At 38.5% G+C, this 20,823-nt stretch overlaps 1 protein-coding gene across 1 annotated transcript in view; it reads right to left on the bottom strand.

Annotated features, from left to right (window-relative positions):
* GRM8 (glutamate metabotropic receptor 8) overlaps positions 1 to 20,823 on the bottom strand; it is a gene marked incomplete at both ends in the record, with an annotated part of 347,563 nt that overhangs the window by 277,763 nt on the left and 48,977 nt on the right. The window contains one exon of the mRNA XM_082479348.1: positions 7,021 to 7,237. Coding sequence (XP_082335474.1) covers positions 7,021 to 7,237 — 217 coding nt within the window. The remainder of the gene's footprint in view (positions 1 to 7,020; positions 7,238 to 20,823) is intronic.

Raw genomic sequence — 20,823 nt, 5'->3', positions numbered from 1 at the left:
AAGGGGCTTATTTGTCCCAGGTCTCCAAGAGCTGACTGCTATAAGCAAAATGAAATTGGCTTCAAGACTCAGAAGAGATTCAATACCACAGTTATTTGGTAACTGTACCATATAAGAATAGCTAATGAACGCAGTTTTGACCACAGTTCACACTCCAGCTGGCACGAGACAATCGGTATCAGTGGGCAAAACCGGGATGCGTGAGGTCTTCCTCCTCCCAGCCTTGTTGGCAGCCTCGGAGACAACCTTCCTGTGCATTTAATCCTCTGCTAAACCCCATGAGATTCACTGACTTCTTTCAGTTTCAAGCACATGCAGAAGTCCCTCTTTCTTTCCAGAATCAATTTGCAAATTATCTCCTGTAGAATAAAAACCATTTGTGCAGGTAGGGGAACCAGAGGAAGTGTTTAGCACACAAGCGCATCCCTTGTACCATAGGGATGGTATCTACCCCCAGCTCCAGACTAAAGCTTCCTTGGGATCCCCTTTCCCAACTCTCACAACTACTTCGTTCACTCCAGAAGTATTAAAGCTTAGTGGTGGTTTCAAATATGTGAAAACATTGCTTAGACAATCCATGAAAAAATTATATTGTCTCTAAATTACTTAAGCTTCTTTGTAACTGTTTCTGCCATTTTTTGTCATGTTACCTTAAAAGCACCCCTATGAGAGATATTATTGCTTGATTTGGCCACAAGAAGAAGAAATCTGAACAGAATACAACTCTTTCAAGTTTATCAGCAAATCTGTGCCACGCTAATTAAGGAAGCAAGGTTGGCTGTGTAACTTTTGTCTATGCAGTTCACTTCACGGTAAATATTCTTTGGGGCAGGTACAAATCCCAGTTCTACAGATGCTTTCTGCCTTCCCCCCCCCTTCCACCGTAGCTAGTGAGCTTTCTACAGGTTTAAATAGTGCCTCAACTAACTGACTGAAGAGGAAACCCCTCCAAAGCTATTAGAGATAAAGCAGTCCCTCTTCCAACAAGCACTGGAGGGTCAGGGAGCATACCAGGAAAGTATCACTGTATGCTCTCTGCTCCCAGATACCTCCCTAAAACTATAGAGGAAAAAAAACACAGAATTAAAGCTGAAGAATATCATATCGATTAGCACCCCTGAGAGAAATTAAAATGGTCCTTCATTATAAATGCCTAAAAATTACAGTGTTCTTTAGCAGGTACTAATTGGTACAAATATTAAAAACTGCAGGAATAATATTCAAGCTTTTGCAATATTAATACACCTACCACCCGATTTTGTAATTTTTCATACATTACTTTGAAGCTCCTGTAGCCAATTACACAGTGTTATTATTAATTACAGTTTGCAGCTTGAAATATAGTGTTATCAATAGAGTTCAGCTGCATAAATATAAAAACAAAACTTAAAATTGAATTAAACCTTTTCCCCTTTGTGAGGGCATGTTACAATATTCTTAGCTGTGCAAATCAATTTGTTAAGCTTGAAACCAGTCTCTAAAGCAGAAATAGCTCTGAGAAAAAGGTTATATTTCATGTACATGTCTTCAGTCTTCATGTTGCAAGGTTTTTTAATCTTCTATCAAATAACATCTTGGGAGACGCACACAAAAAAAGAAAGTCTATTCATCAGCTTACTTAATGAGATATAAAAAGCTTTACTTTATATCAACGGTGTACAAAGATTATTGCATGAAATGTCAATTAATCTTAACAGTAATCCATCTTATTTATTTCTAAATTATCAATGAATAAACTAAGTGGAGAGGAAAGATTACACACCCTTAAGTTTTATTTTCCTGCTCAATCCTCCCTCCCTCCCCACTAAACTTTCATTTTATCCATTGAAACCTTTAGACGTCCAAAAGATATTAAAGGTAAGAGGCAATCCAATAATTTGGAGAAAAGCAGAGAAAAGCACAGCTGTAGACACACAAGAAAACTGACAAGAGGCAAAGATGACCTAAGAACAATGTCAGAGAAATGTCACAAACCATTCCCTATGTAAACAAAAGAGAGCTAGCTATGTTGAAGTCTGAAACATTTCAAATAAAGCTACTGTAACTTTCATTCTGCATATGTATTCATTACAATTAGGTGTATAGTTATCAGTGTGACTGTAATGGTAAAATATTATGAAGGATCATAAAGTAACTGCGGTCCCTTCCCAGAAAAATGCTATTAACTGCAATACGCCAGGATAAAGGGAGCAGGTAAAACTACAAAACCCTGTTCCTAAAAACAAGCATTCAAGGGTACAAGCTGATGTCAAGTACACCCTTCTCTTCTGGGGTAAAGCTTCTACGAAGTTATGTCATTTTGGCCATCAAAGATCCGGTCCTAAATACTCTTTGCTGTCATCTTTACCCCTCTGGCAAGACAAGCAAAACTGACTTATAAGGGGAAAAGGGGCAAGCAATGCTGAAGTTCCTCGCCTATTCTTAACGAGCTACAGTTCCCTGGCTTTACCATTTTTACCTCCTCTTCTGATAGTGTCATGAGTGTTTCACTGCCAGTACCCATCAGTGCTTGTGTCAATTTTTCATTGCCCACTAGTGGGAATAAAATGTCACGTAGCATTTCATATACTGTTTGTGGAATTGTTAGGTTTTCCAGTACAATTATTGCACTAACTGAGCAAGTATTCTGACGCCAAAGAGATTCTTCTGAACGAAATGTTTTTGTATTCTGTAAAAACGTGAAAAGGATCCCATGATTTTCTCTCTGATGGTAAATTCATTTGGTATCTAATAGCAGGGGGCATGAACCATTAAAAGAAGTCTGATTAGAGGCTTTCCAACATTTATTTTGTCAAACATCATTAACAGCAAAGTAAATAGAAGAGCAATATTCAGCGTGACATTTTAATGAGGACTTGGTAAAACGTGCTTCCTTCTTTTCCCCTTTTTAGTTTCTGTCGGTGAGTCAAGTTTCTCTCAGTTTAATGCTTAAACTCTTAAGCATTATCATTTCGTATGAATTCATTCCTTTGGCCAATGTACCAAAAAGATTTGATCAAAATTATTACAGTGGTATCATTGATTAACTTTGTAATGGGAGTAGAAAATTCTATAAATTTAATCATTGTCTTAAAAAAAATAATGCATGGAAGAATGCATTGGAATAAGTACCATTCCCTATTCTCCTTACAATCATTGTCATGTAAAATATTTAATTTCCAGCTATGCATTGTCCCAGACAGAATCTTTGTCATTAAAATGAGAGCAGATTCTGATATGTAATATATTCTGTGACATGTCAGGGTGGCACCACTTTGACCTTTTCAGTATTCCACATTTCATTTGGGAGCCTGTTCCTTCCTTTCTGCTTCTGTTACTGATCAAGAAATAGCAGTTGAACAGAGGGCCAATCAAACTGGAAATTAGAGGCAAAGAGTCAAGCCCATGACAAATAAGTACGTGAAATTATAAGTACATGAAATTAATCTCTATTTTTAAAATATTTAAAACCCCACCCCTTCTTAACTTTTAATTCTTAACTGACTGGAGAAAATTTTAAAAAAGAAGGAAGAAAAAAAAAAAGAAAAACCTACACACCAGAGTCACAAAACAAACAAAAAACCCAACCAAGTTTTCCTATCTATATTTTCAAAACTGCTATCTCGCATGTCCTCTCAGGAACTGAACTTTTTTCAGAAATGAATATATCAATTTCTTTCACATTCTTTCCTCAAATTTATTGCTTTCCATTATGCTTATCTTCACATTTATTTTGCTTCCAGTTGTTGGTTACTTATCTCAAACAGGATGTAAAGTACTCAGAAAGGAGTTGAGCTGTCCTACGCATTTGGATGCCAGCAGCACAAATGTCATTGCGGGAGCAATGTCCTGGTTAGGTTCTCTTAACACACAGTTTATTAACATAGAGCTGGTAAGTTTTGCTGTTTGGTGTGCAGCCTTATATTATGTGAAGGATTTTATAAACCTACCTCGACTCTATAGTCTCAGACTTCATAATTAGATGCTATTCAAACTTCCAATTCTAAAGCGTTTCCAGCCCTATGGTTCAGGTGAAAAGTCTGAGGACAGCAGATAACAGAATCAGGCTGGAAGGGACATTAAGAAATCATCCGATCCACCTCCCAGCCTCAAGGAAGAACTAAGTACAGTTATACAATCCCTTAGCAGGTGTTTGTCTAATGCATTCTCCCAGATCCTCAGCAAGAGAGGCTCCAAAACGTCTCCAGGCAAAGCCGGTCTAATGCTTTAATGCCTTAACCATTAAAAGGGGCTTTCTCCAAATCTAAATGGAGTCATGCTAGAGATTAATTCCATTCCTTTTGTTCACATACACTGCATCTGGATGAACAAGTGATCCTCTACGTTTCTGTAAAAGCCACTTGTCTATTTGAAAACATTATTTTCCATCACCTTCCCTTCTTATTCAACTCTTCTTCAGGCTAACGAACCACCTTGCTTAGTGGCTCCTCACAGACCACCCTTTCAAGGTTTGTGACTGTCATTGCTCTCGCTTGCGGACTCTCTCACCTTTTGTGAGGTGAGGGTAGAAACCTGTATCAAGTCAAAACGCGGTTTCACAACTGCTGGGCAAATTGGAGGTTTACTCAAATTATTTTACAGATGGTACACCCATCTGCTTGTTCCCGTAAAACATAAGGAATATAGGCAGGTTATAATTTACTATCATGCTTAGATCATTTTTTGAGGTAGTATTTTTTGACCAGTCTTTCTGTATTCCTTATTGTACAGATCCTTCTTGCTGAAGCACAATGCCTTGCATTTGTCTCTGAAATCGCACGCTATTTTTTCAGACCATATCTTCAGTTTTGGACTCTAAGAATCTCTTCCAGTGCACTCCTAGGCCTTCCCAGCTTGAAGTCACCTGCAGATTTTACAATCTTTTCCTTCATTCCAAGTCCATCTGGACTAAATATGAAAATATTGGCTAGTACCTGATCCAGCATAAACACCTGCCAAATACCGCACAACACATTCTTCCTTTTAAACAGAAACCATTGCTAATTACATTCTGAGCAAAGTTTTCTAAATAGGTCTGCATCCAGCCTATGATATTTTCACCCAGATCCCAATTCCCAAATTTGCTCAGGAGAATACTGTATGAGACAGTTGAGATAACACTACTAAATTCGGGAGACAAGGCATCAACTGCTTCTTCTCTAGCTATAAAGCTGTTATCCTGTCAAAGAAAATTATCAGATGGTTTTGATACTATTTGTTCTTTACAATTGTGCACTGGCTATTGATCGTGTCCCTGTGATTTACCTGATTATTTATTTTAACATTTTTCTAGGAATTAAAAATTACTTGTCTGTCTTTTCTGCTTTCCTTCTTCAGAACCATTTGAGTCCCTGGTACCCATATGAGCACGGGGTTTAACAAAATCAAGTGCTCTAGTAGAAAACGTAAGAGGAAAAAAAGAAAAAAACAAAAACCAAACCACAAATCAGCACTTTTTATGCTTCTTGGTATTGCACATACCTTGTAATGTTTAGGATACCCATTTATGATTTTAATTGTTTTGGATTCACAGTCCTATAAATAATATTTATTTAATTAATCTTATTAATATTAATTTTGTTATCAAATGACAACAGTCATTTTTTATTCTAGGATCAATCAAGATCTAACTGACACAAACACAAGTCATTGTGATTACAATGAAATCACAGTTGTTGTTCTTGCACCCCTCTGAAGACCTCTCATACTTCTGGAAATGGGAAACAATAAAAAGGTCCTGAACACTTTATTTGTCTACTTTCAGGTCTCAGCAGAACAAGCTGGGCTGCGGATGGTTGCCAAGAAAAAGGGATTTTCAGCCAATGAACTACTCAGTGAATGTCTGGGGCAGCCAACCTATCTACTGCTGAATTTGACACAATAGATAAACCATCTCTTTTAGATATGAACTGTGGAAGAATCATCCATGCCTGTGCAAACTCGAGCTTAAACCACTGTATTGCAGTCAGCCTTGGCTCTCCCATGAAGACATCTAGGAACTGACAGCATTGACTAGAAGCTAGAAACAGAATATTTATTAGTTAACCGATTGAGCATATTATACACACCAGTTCCCTAATGGCATGAATCGCTGCAGTTCTGTCTTACTGCCAAATTGTTGCAAGTAATCCGTAATCTTTATGGTTCAAGCATGAGTACCTGAGACACACGCACCTTCCTGTATGATTGAGATGGTCTCTATATTTACACGTGATTATTGAAAATGGAAGGTGTTATTATATTTTCTCATGCAAGATGACTTGAAAGAATCAGAGTTCATATATACACGCCCTGAAAGTCAAATCCAGTAGATTAATCCAGACTTTCTGAGAAGGACAGGAAGGCTGTTTGCAATTTCTTAAGGTTTTTTTTTAAAGGATATTATTTTGTGTCATTTGACACTGTACTTAGTGAAAGACCCCTTTCAAGCCACCTGCTACTCATCATCTTATTCCTTGGTGTCCAAAACCTACTGCTGAGAAACAGCCAGTTTTTCAATCCAGAAATAACTATGGAAGTGTGAAAAAAAAAAAAAAAAGATCAGAGGGACTTAAATATACTTCCCATAACAATGCCTGTATTTATATAGCACATTTCATCCTGAAGGAAAAACAAGGGTGTATCTTTGTTCTTCACAGATTTTTTTGTTGTTTTTCAGATTCATCAAAATTAAACTCTTTAAATATATCTGTGCTGGAACACGGAAAATGAGGTCTCATAGGATTATGATTTTCCTAAGTTAAATCAATTGCATCTCCTCAAATCTGGCTGTAATTTAGCTGGTGGTTGCTTTTTGCCCCTAACCCATCAAGGAGCTCCCCCTTTCCAAAAGGCACAAGAAACACACATTTTTTGCCGCTCTCAAGAGCTCTTCTTAAATTGCTGCCAGAACTGTCACCTTGGCAGATGCACGAGCAGCAAAATCATCCATAAGCCCCTCCACTTGCGTCCAGGTTACACGCCTGCAGGTGTTCTGATCAGCTCAGCGATGCTCTGTAACCCGGCAGCTGTAAATACAAAACCTGATAAACATAAACTCACCAATTTCTCTGGAGATCTGGGTGAACGCCTCCACGCCGCTCTCTCCATAGTTGCCTTCGGAAGCCAGCGTCGACACGTAGTTCCACCCAAGGGCCGTCACGATGTCAACCATGGCCTGTGCTTGGTAGGAGTCCGGTGGGACCACTCGAGAGAAGAAGTCATACCTGGTGTTATCGCTCAGTTCTGGAGCTGTAGATGCATAGCTGATTTGAGGTATCTGCAAATAGAATGACAAGTCATTCAAGCCAATCTAATACCATTTTACACTATAAACTTGTACGTTTGAAACGCTTAAAATAGATTATGCACAAGCATTGCACAGAACTGAACATCTTGTTTTAATGAAATCAACTCATCAGAAAGCATCGCAGATTTTGCAAAATGTCAGTCAAGTCTTATTGTATAACCCTCTCACCAAGAAATAATGCATTCTGCTTTTCTCCAGATGACATGATTCTTGACATGTAAGTGTAACAATTTCTTTTTTGATCCTGGCTCTGATAGGAACAGGTGAAGAAAAAAAAAAAGGGAAAAAAAAAAAAAAAAGGAGGAATCCTTACTATTACTACAGAAGAGGAAAAGGTCAGTTTTGATGACTGTGATTCTTAAAAATGCTACACTTAAAATTGATGCGTAAAATGCAGATTATTTCCATTTCATTGTTTTGTTTATTTATGTACATGCAAGCGTGCTTTCCCATTTTATTCCTATTATTCAAGCTTTCACTGTCATAGATTTTTCGTTTTCCAGTATTAACATGGTTTTGTGCACGATTTAAGAATATGAAGACTATGTAGTTAATACCAAAAGCTATCTGATGAAAAAACCACCCCCCCAAAAAAGTTATCTGTATACAATATACATATAGAGAAGGAGAAAGGCTGCAAGGGTAGCAATTTTTGCAGAAACCACCACAATATTTTTTGTAGAAACAAAAAGGAGAAACATTAAGTAACTAAAAGACATTTTTAAAATCAATTACTGTTTTCATAGAAAAGAAATTAGGGTGATTTTCTGTTAAATCTTGTCTTAAATAAATGGTTTGGCAATGTCCAGAAGAAGCTGTCTGTAAGCAATATTCAATTATTCTGAAGAATATTTTGGTGCAAGAAAATTTAATTAACGTCCATGATAACTTAAAAGGGGAATGATTTTCTCATTTAAAATAGTTAAAGCGATGAAATAGTCACTAGCTTGAAATGAAATATACTCCAAATATTGCATTGTTTTTGTAATCTATGCTTAATTCACATCTTACAAAACATAAAAGAGCCTTCAAGAAAGCAGTCTGAAGAGAGTTCCTAAATTGATTCTGTTGAGAACCTAATTTAGCAGACCCAGATAGCAGGTGATCTGGTAAATGCTCACTGTCATATTAGATGCTACAGTAGAAGGTTTCGGTGCAACCCTTAGGTCCTGTACAGTGCTTCCTCATCAGCACAAACTAAAAAAGGGATTTGAGGCAAATATCAGGGATTCAAAGAGTCTGGTCATTAACCGTACCTGCAAAGACAGGGTAGACTCTTACAGCCTGAAAAAAACAGTTTATAGCCTAGGGAATGGCAAAATCATTTCTCAGTCAGAAGCAAACAAAATAAACTCTTATATATCTTGGCTATATTCTTCTTTAAGAAATTTTCTACTCATGGAAACGCCTCACAATAAATAATCTGAAATGTTATTATTATAACAACCAGAGAGAACAGAAAAAAGAAAAAAAAAAAAAACAACAGAAAGGGAGGATCACAGAAAAAGTAAGCTAAAGGTTATATCTCATGGAAATCAGTATTCCTAACACAGCCAAGATCCACCAAGTAAAAATACAGGATAAATTGTCCTTACAAAACTTGCCTTGTATAAATTCCCTTTCTTTCAGAAAATGTTTGAAACATCTTTACCTCTTTACAGACAATAGACTTCGGCCTGTAATAACATAATTACGTGCATATCATTCCCTTTCTAAATTTGCTCTATTACTCTCTAAACCAGCCGTCTATTTCCAGGTAGAAAAAAAAATAAAGGCAACCTCTGTGATTTTAGCCATTTTGTTCCTCGGTGTGCCATTTCACAAATACTATGGCGTTGCTGCTTTGCTAAAAGCCATTTTATCAATAACGTTCATAAAATCAACACCAGTAAGAGATCTTTATCATTGAAAATCTTGAAGTCTAGTCCACAAAGTTATATCCATTAACTTTCTCAGTTCCTGTTTCTCTTCAGGCATGAGATGAATAACAAATCCTAGATATGCGTCTGTAGGAGAGCTGCTGGTACAACACAGCAACGAGATGTTTCAGATCAATAAAGATATTTTATGTACTATGAATATCACTTATTTGGGGACTTGGAAAAATGAAGAGAAGAGATGTTACTTTCCTACTTTCTAGGTCTTTGTAGTTCAGCTTCTTCCCTAGAGTCAGTTCTAGTAACAGTGGAAGAAAACGGAAGGTAAATACAGTCCAAACCAAATACCCTGAAATCATTTGGCATACCTAGTAGGCTTAAATCACCACTGTTTTATAACTTCCCCCAACTTTTCACTAGCATGAAAGAACCATATGCCGTGTACAAGTAGGGAGAAAGACCCCCTTCTAAATAGCGAGCCATCCCCAAGTTTTCAGAAAAATAGTTCACGCAACGGAATATGTGATTATTTTCCTTATCTCTTTTTGTACAGATCTGTCATGGTTCTAGAAAACACTTTACATTCAAGAATTTTGTCCCCAAAACTGCAGATCTCCCACCCAGAAATACCTCATGGATTTCTTTCTGTGAAAGCATTCTATATGAAAGTAAACAGAAACTTCCTTCCTTGTCTGCTTTTAAATGTACATTTGTATTCAGGGGGGCGCAGAAAAATAGCTTTAAAATTTGAGGATCTGGGGTACGTTCTAACAGTTAAACGGTTACTGAAAAGACTCAGAACAATGCTCAAAGAAATTGTTTGACATGAGGACAAATTGTTAGGATTTAGTGGTTCGATAATCCATGAACAAAAAATATATATGCATTAAAATGTAACAACTCTAGTTATGGACTGTAGGTTTAATAAACCATTTTACATTTCCCCAAGTACATTTTACAAGATAGAGCATAATGCTGCCTAAGCAAGGGAACTGTTGTGCTCTATCAATTCAGTAATATGTGTTTTTAAAACTCCCTAAATACAGAATGTATTTATACTTTAAGTTCCACTGGCCTCACGAGACATAAATTTGCATTTTGAAAGAGACCTTTAAAGGGGTTTTATATTTCTCAGTCTAGATTTCTCAATCTAAATTTTCAAAATTAAATACAACATGTGTAACATTTACATTGTACTTAAGTGTACAGTATAGCACTGTTGATAGCGTACTTCCTTTTCTTTGGGGGAAAAAAGCAAAAAAAAAAAAAACCAGGGGATTATATAACTACATTTGAATCAGTTGTCACACAACAGCTGTCACATTCACTGACAATGGCTAAAAGCGTTCATGTTTGAATGTTTATTGATATATTTTTTCTATTCTTTCCAACCCTGTGGTTCGGCTGCTGCCTCCCAATAACCTATAATCTGCTGATAAACTCTCGACTTCTAGTGAGAACTACCAGCAATCCCTCAGTCCTTTCATCTAAGTCAGTGGTGGCTTCATCTCATTTTATTACCCAGTCACTTCCATCAGAAAATGATTCTGCATGATTTAAGTGGACAGGCTAAACCTTCGAGATACATTCAAGCCAAAATCAGCAGTCAATAATAGTCCGTTTTTTCTGGTCATTTTTGTATACATCTCCAAGCTGATTTAAAACTGTCTCTGAAGGTCTCTAATCCTCTGGGAAGCGGAGAAGATGCAGCAGTTACTTTTAGAACTCACTGTCCACAAAGTGTGACTGTGGCAGCACTTCAAAGGGGGAACAACATCTGTACCAAGCATTACTACAGAACAGACCGCTGCTCCCTGATGGAGAAGGTGTGGACAACTTCACAAGTGCCGAAGGCAGTTAACGTAACTTTTCACTTATTTCAGCTAAGTGGTAAACCACTGTCAATCCCCTGTACACTGAAAAGAAAAGCCACCTACCACTCCCAAATCCAGGACTATTCATAGGGGAGCATTACCCTGGATCTGTTTGGTGGGTCCAGTGCTGGGATCCAAATCCAAAACCACAGAGGTGTTGGACTGAGGACGGTAGGGGAAACTACGTGACCTAGATTTGCCCTTCCAGTAAAGCACCTTCACCACAGCAGGTAGCTCTTAGTGTGCCTTCTCTTCAATGGCATGCTGTCCAAGTTTTGGACGGAAGTTCACTGGAACCATTTTTATTGAGCTTTCGAATGCATTTGCATGCTGCCTGTGTCAATGTAAAGTCTCACCTGGCCATTTCAAATGACATCTCCCTTTATACAGCCTTTCAGCTGAAAGCATGATTTGGGAGCAGAGTAGCAGACAGTGAAATGAGCTAAGCTCAAAAGAAAAAAAGACCTGAGAAAGGAATCACCGGTAATTTTCAACATTACTGATTATGAGTTACAGCAGTAGCTGTGCCATACAGTCACCAAGCGTAATGGGCTTAAATCACTCGCATCTTCAGTTTCACTACCCACTCAGTCCTTTCACTAACTTTAACATATCAACTAGCATTTTATTTCCCTTTTCCATTCTCTCTTGACTGAGCGGTCATTTTTTTCCTGAGGAATATTAGCAATAGCACATTAAAAATAGTAATAAGTACAGCTAATAAATTGAAGTCAATAAACTTTGGGTTAGCGATCGCTCAGTATCAACTGGCATTTTACCACCAACTAATAAAGCTTGCAAAGGAGTAAAAGTGCTTGAAATAAAATTTGACTTCGGAAACACGTTTTCAACTTGGTGATTTTTTTTTAATTTTAAATGTCTATCATTAATCATTAATGGCCCCTGTCTTTTCAAGATTTTTATTCCCTCTTCTGTACAGCAAGAAGGAGTTCTTTGTAAGTACAAAAAACTCACAGTGGTGAAATGAATCCTCAGGGCCTCGATATTGAGCAGTTGCTGGATGAGAGCTGAGGTCACTACGTTTTAGCTATTAGTCACGTTCATAAATTGCCATCAGCCAGAGCATCATCTTAGCCTGCTTTCACTTCTGAAAAACACGTCAGCCTACAGTACAGTACTGCTAAAGTTATTCAGGATACACACTCAAGATTCAAAAGAGTTTGATGAGGCTTAATAACATCTTACACTATACCAAACAAGATTTAAAAAATCTTCTTTTTTGTTACTAACTGTAGGAGGAGATGAAACACACCCTGAAACTGGCCATTTCTCTCCACTGACTATAAAGGGAGCCTGAGAGATTAATTCAACTGTTACACACACTGTGTAGAACAATACTGTAAACAGTTACATGTCTTCCGCTGAATCTCACAATCCCACTCATTTTGGCTACACACGACTATTAAGACATCTGTGCACGGCTAATGATCAACTTCCTTCTGCGATGTCTTCATCTTTCCATCTATGACAAAAACTGAGTGGGTCACCCATGCCATCATTAGAGACCTCGTTTCATTCATTTTCAGAATAAACCAACATTAAATCACGCTGGGAAGATATAACACATTAGGACTCAGTAACACCACTGGAGATGTGAGATGCTCCATTCAAAGCCCAGAGCAGCTGAGCCGGGTGACACGTTGCCAACTCCTCTGCTAGAGCTGATGTCGTGGACAAGTTCCAGCATATCAAGTTTCCTGATTCAGCCTCTTTCCATGGATTTTACCATGAGGACAAGAGGTCTGTGACAATCTATTTTGCCAGTAGATGTATATATGTATTCATTTATATTTATAAGCACAAGTAAATCTAAACTATATATATTTACATTTTTACACTTAATGCTCTCTCTGTATGTTAAGGACACTCAACCACAGTATTTACCACGTGTCCAGCAATGCATCTTGCTCAAGAATTACCACAGATTTCCACCCCCCCAAAAAAATTATGTTCATGTCAGCTAGAGTCAAAGCAAGAAAAAACAGGTATGCTTTTCACCTAGATGAATGCAATTCAAAATGTATTCAATTCAAAAAAGTTTAGTGGAATTTAAAAGCTTTGGAAAGGGAAAGAATAAAAGTAAAATCTGAAAGCTGCCATTCGCTGATTTCACTTGGAAGGCAGGATTTTTTTAAATCCATTTGAATTATTCCAAGCCATTCTACTTGCAGTAAATATCATAGCAGTTCCTGTCAAGGGTGTTTGCAATTCATACACCTAATGACGAGGAGCTAATGATAACACAGTTTCAAATCTTTTGAAAGTTCCCCATATGTTTGTATAGGTTTTGTGCAAAGACGTGGTCTTTGTGATAAAATGCAACATAGCTATTGCTATTTTTTCCTCAAACACAGGGACAGAAGTGATCCATCACACCTAAATGCTTCTGAGCTGCGATGGGTAAATTATTTTACTCTTTCTTTTCACTTCCTATTACTCTTTCACTGGCTTTACTTTACTTCTGTTGCCATCAGTTACCTTCAGAAGACATATTCTTGAGCAGAACATGTCTTCAATGAGCTGCACTGATCTTTTCATGAGAAAAGGACATAGTTGAGAATCAATGCAGCACAGTTTGTTACCAACAAAATTATTTCTGCAATACATTGGTCTGGTATGTGGGAAATTACAAAGGCAGATGTAACCGCCAGTGCAGTGGAAATACGGGGATAAAATGAAACATGTAAATCCTCTTTCATTACTGATTTTCTCTTTTTTTCCTCAGCTATTACCACACCTATTTCTGAGGTTATCCCTGGTGGTCAAATGGACTAGCAACTACAGTATTCTGAATAAACTGTATTACCGTAGAGAAAGTAATTCCTTATAGTTAACACATGTAATTGTATAGTATCAGATTATGGGATGAAAAAGATATTAAAGCTCCATTGCATTGCATTCTATCCCCACCAGACAGAAAATATCTTTCATAAAGTCTAACCAGATGTGCTAAAGACAGTGTATTTCCGTTTGCCACCTGCTGTGCTGCCCTGGTAGAACAGGATGCGACAAAGGAGGAATGTGTATAATATAAAGTGTTCAAATTTGAGAAGTAGTTTCCTTCCAGTGGATTGAAGTAGGTCAGGGACTTATTAGAAGTCATTACTTTTAATTACACACAAGGGATACTATAGAAAATAATAATAATAACAACAATAATAATGATAATAATAATAATAAATAATAATAATAATGTTATATGGCAATCTCAAATCCCATAATAGATGCAGCATCTATAAAACAAATGCACCACTCTGTGCTGTTTGATGCACTTTAGGGCAAAAACATTAGAAGGATATTTATGCGTTACGAACATTTTTACAGCTGAAGCACATCTTGTCACACTGTGCATTGCTGGGTAACTCCAGGAGAATGAGAATCCATCTAACGACAGCTTGAACTGCCATCAATGTTCTGTGCAAGAGAGTCTATTGATAAATGTTTAACAATGGCATTTTCTCAGTAAGGGAGCTCTATTCTGGTATTTCCACATCATTTTAAATCCTGGGGTTTGCCTCTCTGAAAACCAACTATGTTAAGCAGTTGCACATTAAATTATCCACCATCTGTAGGCAGCTTCTTTCTAAATATTTTAAACCCAGCTGAGGTCCAGGCACTGAATGATAAACTGCAGAAGCAGCAGATCAAATGAATAATATTCATACTGAGATCAAATCACAGGGAGGGGAGGTGCGGGGGACCTTGAGCTTGGGAATGGCTGTTAGCTCTTCCTTCACACTTTCTTATGTTCTCCAATCATCAGATCAAACGGGGAGCCAAGGATGGTCAGATAGCTTTAGGGAATTCTTAAACTATTAAAACTCCTTTCTGACTTGTTGGGGAAACCCACACTTAATTATGTGCATCAATATGTTAGACTTGTGTCAATCTCTGCTGAGCACAGTGTGAACTCTGATATTTCAAAGCTGGTTTAGCCCTACTTTGCTCATTAGAGCTTGTCATGTCAGTGTCTAGAACTGTAATCTCTCTTGATGAGTTTGAGAAAAATATACAAAGATGTGCATTACTTCTGGCCTGAAATAACAAAGCCAACTTTTTATTATTATTCAGCAGTAATAAATTTACCTAGTAGCTCATAAAGTATTCCTCAGTACAAATCGAGTTTCCTTTACATTAATTTACTAATTAATAGCATAGAGAGTACAGCAGGCCACTTCAGAGACTCACCTATGGGGACACGGAGTTGCCCACGGGAATTTTTCTGATGACAGAGACCATCACTATGGAAGAAGTAGGTGCTCTCAGCAGGATGTAAGATGGGTGCTCTGCTTAATGGAAAAATCTGATCTTTTCATTCACTTTTTAATGCTGCAAGGCCACTCCTGCTTGCACCACTGACTGAGCAGTAGTACTATCCTTTTGCTACCCATGCTGCCGGCTTAATGTCATGAGATACAAGTAACTGAAAATTATTATGGGGAGGGAAAGCAAATTTTATATTGTTCACAGCTCTCTCCACGGTTGTGGACAATGTGAAGATATGTAAATGGGGCTCAGCTGGCCAGACAGATATGACCAGTGCTTTAGCGGGTGCTTTCACATACTGTAGGGTTTGCTGCCCACACTTCGGCGACCGCCCCAGAAAGCCCAGCTTTCCTGTAATCTGTCTGCCCCATGCTAATGACATGGCTACCTCATATCAGAGCGCATTAAGGGAATCCCTTTGATTCACTATAGCGAGGGATTCCTTCTGCAGCACAGGCAGTTCTTATGGGATTAAAAGCATCATTTTAAATCCATATATTACAGACTTGGAAGAAGAGAAATGAAAAGTGTCCCATTTTTTTGTGCTCAGATGACTTTTCTTCATTTCTTAAAACAACCAGACTTGGCAGTTAAGCAATTTTACCTTAAGTTTTTAACCTTAAAAGTTACAAGAAGAAAACACTAGCCAGTCCCAAGCCATTTCTAAAAAGTTAAATGTTTCCTGTATTACCACAGTAAGATGCTAAGTCCAGTTGCTACTGGTAGAAAAGTTGGAAAAAAAGCTAAAAATTTCCAATCAAAAGATTGGAAGTTATCTATGAATTAAGCTCTGAGGCCCATGGGAGTAATATCCAAGCCTTCCCTTCTATTCAAAATGCACTTTATTTTAAAAATAGTGGAGTAGCTGTGGAAGAAAGGCATCCTCCTCCACACGGCTCCTGAACACCATATGGCAATGTCTCTTCTTTCCCATCATTACCAGATTTCCATTCTGATTTCCGACTTAAACACTATGGTTTATCACTACATCAATCCATGGATTATTTTATCAAAAGCATCATGGCAAGCAGAAAGATTAAAATCTAGGCAAATCAAGTGAGACCACAATGGTGTATATACAAAGTAGGACCACGTTGCCACTGGTCTTGAGACTCTGCAACAGCTCCTACAGAATTTTGGAAATTTATGAAAACCTAAATATTAAAAATCCATGAAGTGGACAGGTGCATTGTACTTGAAGAATTCACTGGGGAGGGATGATGGGCAGGACGAACAAAACAAAACAGAAATACTGATTACATAAATGAATCATGTGATCAAAGTGATTTCAAACAAAAGGAATAACCTAGTGTCTTGTTTCCTTGTGTCTAACAGCGTCAGAGTCTGGAATCCTCAAAAGTACAACCTGGCTGCCAGTGAGTTAATCTTACTTGGTCCTTTTGAAAATCCCGGCCTTGCAACATAAAAAGGCGGGTATAAGTGCATTATCCACCATTTGGGGATTGTTCACGAGAATAACTATCACAATCTCAGCCTAGAAAAAAGCAGCATTGTAGTATGGGCTCAAAAATACATTGTACAAAGTACTAAAGTACATCTTGTCCCCTCCCTACACCAAAAACCCTATACTGAAAACTGCATGCCCAAGCACATGCAGAAACTTGATAGCCACCACTTCCACCGAGCCATTTTGCAGATGGCGTTTTGGGCCTTCATGAAGTACATGGTGCTTTGGAGACTCCTCCACAGCCAAAAAGTCAGAACAGCACAAACAGCGCTCAGAGTCTTTCTAACTGGATAGTAAGATCAAAGAACACTGAAAATTAGAGCTTAAGGGGAAAAAAAAATAGCGCTTTAAATAGACTCCATAAAATACCCATAATAATACATGGTACCAAACAGAAAGAAAAACAATCAACTTTCTCAAATACCTGTATTTCATAAATTTTGTCATTCAGATGGGATAGGTACAGCATTACAAATCATACTCAAACCACACAAACGGACCACAACACAAAGAGGTTGTGCCCACAGTCAGGCGTATCAGAGACACCCTTGAAGTATAAACTCATCCACCACTTGTTTTGACCCTGCCAGCAGTCATAAGTCAAGTTTCCAAACTGGAATAAGATTGCCCTCAAAGTCAGGAACTACAAAATAAATTATTCTATTTCCATATAAAAATATTTGTATGTATGTATGCATAAAATATGTACACATACGCACACACGTATTCCATGTGTTGGGCCCCTTTTCTTTCCCTTCTGACAGAGTGGTTAGTGGCTTATACTTCCCCACTGGGGAGGCTCCCCAAATTTTGCTTCTAAGCTGTTATTGTTACTGACTCAAATTAAACAAGAAGATGAACTTTAAGAAAAGCACAGCTTGAAGGGAATGAGATCACTTGAAGAAACAGAGATCTTGAAGAAGTTTCCTACCTGTACAGCAGTATATTCTTAGCTTCTCCATTTATAGGTGAGAATTAGAATATTGTGGAAAGCTTTCTAAAAATAGTTCAACACTATTTCTTATTGACCTGTTCCCTCTTTCCTACATATACAGATAGGTAATTTTCTCTGTCATTTTTGTCATTTCTTCCTATAGCTCATGCTTTCTTTCCTCAGACATTTCAACAACTTCTAGTTCTCTCCTGCTATCTTCTTGATGTTCTCTTTCCTCTATGCGAACATGTCCTTCTTCTCAGACATCCCTTTTCCTCCACACCTGGTTTCTCTACCTCTTCTCTCTCCCTCCTCCCTTCTCAACCACAACTTGACTGAAACGAGAAGGAAGAGTGGACACTGATTAGTTTCTAAAGAGCTGATTTAAGATTCTCAGTTCCAGCCCTGCTTCTCCCCTTCAGCAGGCTGTGGTTCAGGGATACTCAGTGTTTCCACTTGGCCCAGCAGAAAGGGCAAAGGGTAACTCCTCTTCTGTGAAATAAGCCTGGACAGGGTCACCCCTCACTCTCCTCTATTAAGTAAGAGTTCCTTCCCCATAATAGGCATTTTTGCTCTCTGACTGTATTGGGAATACATCCACAAAGTCAGCAAAAGCAATACTTGATGTAGGAAAAAGCCTGTATTGGATGAGCATTTCACATAATTTCTGCAAATTCTCCCTTTCCCTATTTTTATGCATTGCAATTTAAGTATAAATCAGTTTACTGTTATCACCACCATACAGCCTTTTTTGAGTGCTAGCCTTAGCCTTCCTGGCTAGTGCGATGGAGATTTCCTCCCTAGCTGTGACTCTCCAGTATCTCTAAGTCCAAATACAGATGATATACATGTCCTTTTGAAGGTTCTTAAAAGTCCTCCTCAGTTAGCTTGATCCTGTAAGTCCGTCCCCACCACGAACACCCTACTTCAGCAGCTCGGCAGGATGCTGAAAGAAGAGGGTGTGAGAAGCTTTCAGTAAGCTCAAAAAGCTCCACCACTCATTTCCCCCCCCCCCCCATTTCGGCAATCCCAGGCACACCCCATATTTCTGACAGGATGTCAACAGTCAGAGGCAGAGCTTGCTGACAGCCACCTTCCATTGCCCAGAGAAGCGGCTCCCCTGCCTGCCTCCACGCCTGCGGTTATCAGCGCACCTTTGCCACGCAGCACAGCCAGGCAGTGCTTCAGCAGGCAGCCGAGGGAACCTTGGCCCTGGCGCTCCGTACAAACCTTTGCTTTCATTTAAAGGAGGTGGAAACGCTCATTTCAACCCACGGCGTATTTCACAGAATTCAGGGTCTTTATTTGGGTAGAACGAGAAACCAATTGGTTTTCCTTTGACTTTGATTGATTTTTCCTTTGACTGATGCAAAACATCTGTTTTTATGAACCCAGCTTTAGTACAGATCCTTTTAAAGAACTCCACATTTGCCAGACAGTTTTTCAGTCTGCAGCTACTTTATGCAGTGCACTGGTGTACTGATCAGTAGTCTTTGGAAATCTCCTTTTGTATACTGTGAACAAACGATTTGTATTAGGAACTAGAGTACCACTGTACCACTTCTGAATACTATAGCAGCTTTTGATGAGTGAACATCTTTTATTTTGAAATTGTCCTCCCTCGGTCTGTTGCTGCATATGTTAAAAGACCCCATCAAAAGCAAAATTACACTAAACTAGATTTAAAAGTGTCAAGTGCATTGAATAAACATTGGAGACATCAAAAGCCTGAGTGGATGCTCCTGATGACAAGTGGTGTGGGAATGCCAGCCTGTGTTGAGCCTGATACAATTCCATTTCTATCTACTTATTGAAATTGCTTCACAAATATATTTCTGCATATCAGTGTCACCTATCCACTTCCAGGCACTGGAAGAGTTGGTTTAAAATTGCCAACTGAAAGAAATCAGCATATTTTTCCATGGAATATCAATGTCATCTACATCTCTTTCAAAAAAAAAAAAAAACCAAAAAAAAAACCAACAGCCCAACCCACACAACTTTGAAGCATTTGTTTTTGATGTCTTTAGTCTGTCTTCTCTTTCACAGTTTGTAGATCTTACTTTTTAATCATAAAGGCAACAAAGCACTGAGATTTATTGGAACAGAATTTGCAGGCTCTGTCTGACACACAGGCTGCCTATGTAACATATGGTGAAGTTAAGCACCTTGGAATGGGATTCACATGATACTTCCAGAACTAGCCAGCAGGAAATACCAAGCAAGAGACATGCCCAAGACCTATTGTTTCTGGTGTAGGTGGAACCAAGACTGCAGTTAATTGCCCAAAGTCATCTTCCGCAAATAAGACTGGTTCACATTTCTCTTCTAAAAACAAGTCTGGAGAAGAGGACAATGTTGCCATCTCTAGTTATTAAAGAAAAGCTAGTTGCCACAGAGCCCAGATTTATTCACTTGCATCTTCAATCTTAGTTGGGAGCACTTCTTTTGTGTAGGGTTGACGACCTCCCTCAAGTCCCTTTCCTCCAGCTTAGAAACCAATACAGAAAGGGTTATAGCAAAAGCCAAAGCACAAAACGTGTCTCTTGCATCACCTTCAGCACGCATACAAGCTGAATCAGATCTCCCAAGGAATTACTCTAACACTGGCCAAGCTCAGATGAGTAGGACCCTCTCACCCTCCCATGGCAGCAGATGAGTTGCGTGAGTTGCATCACACCCTGCATGGATGAGTTGCATAAAGCTGGAGAACAAACAAGCACAGCAGACGTAATTGCACAACTTTGCAATGTATCTCAGCTGGGGCAGGTCCCAGGATCTGGTTTTCACTTCCTGAGGTATGTTTGACACTGAATAAATTACTATTTGCCAAACATGTAGGCAATAAGTTAACTTCCAAGGTGGCAGCCCTTGTGGGGAAATGCAGCCACAGAATTGTAAATGCTAAGAGAACTTTAGTGGCCAAAATTAGACATCAGAAGTTTCACAGATTCAAGAACATCTTTACAGGTCACAGACTGAGATGTCTGAGTGCCACTTCAGGCATAAGAGGGCTGTGCAAGGTCTTACTTATGTTATCTGGGCTAGGCAGTCAAAATATAACTCTTCAGATTTATGAAAACAATTAAGAGGTCCCATTGAATTATGCAGTTTCC

Source organism: Vanellus vanellus (genome assembly GCF_965231255.1).
Source record: "Vanellus vanellus genome assembly, chromosome: 1".
NCBI lineage: Eukaryota > Metazoa > Chordata > Aves > Charadriiformes > Charadriidae > Vanellus > Vanellus vanellus.
This window is presented reverse-complemented; position numbering and strand designations above follow the sequence as displayed.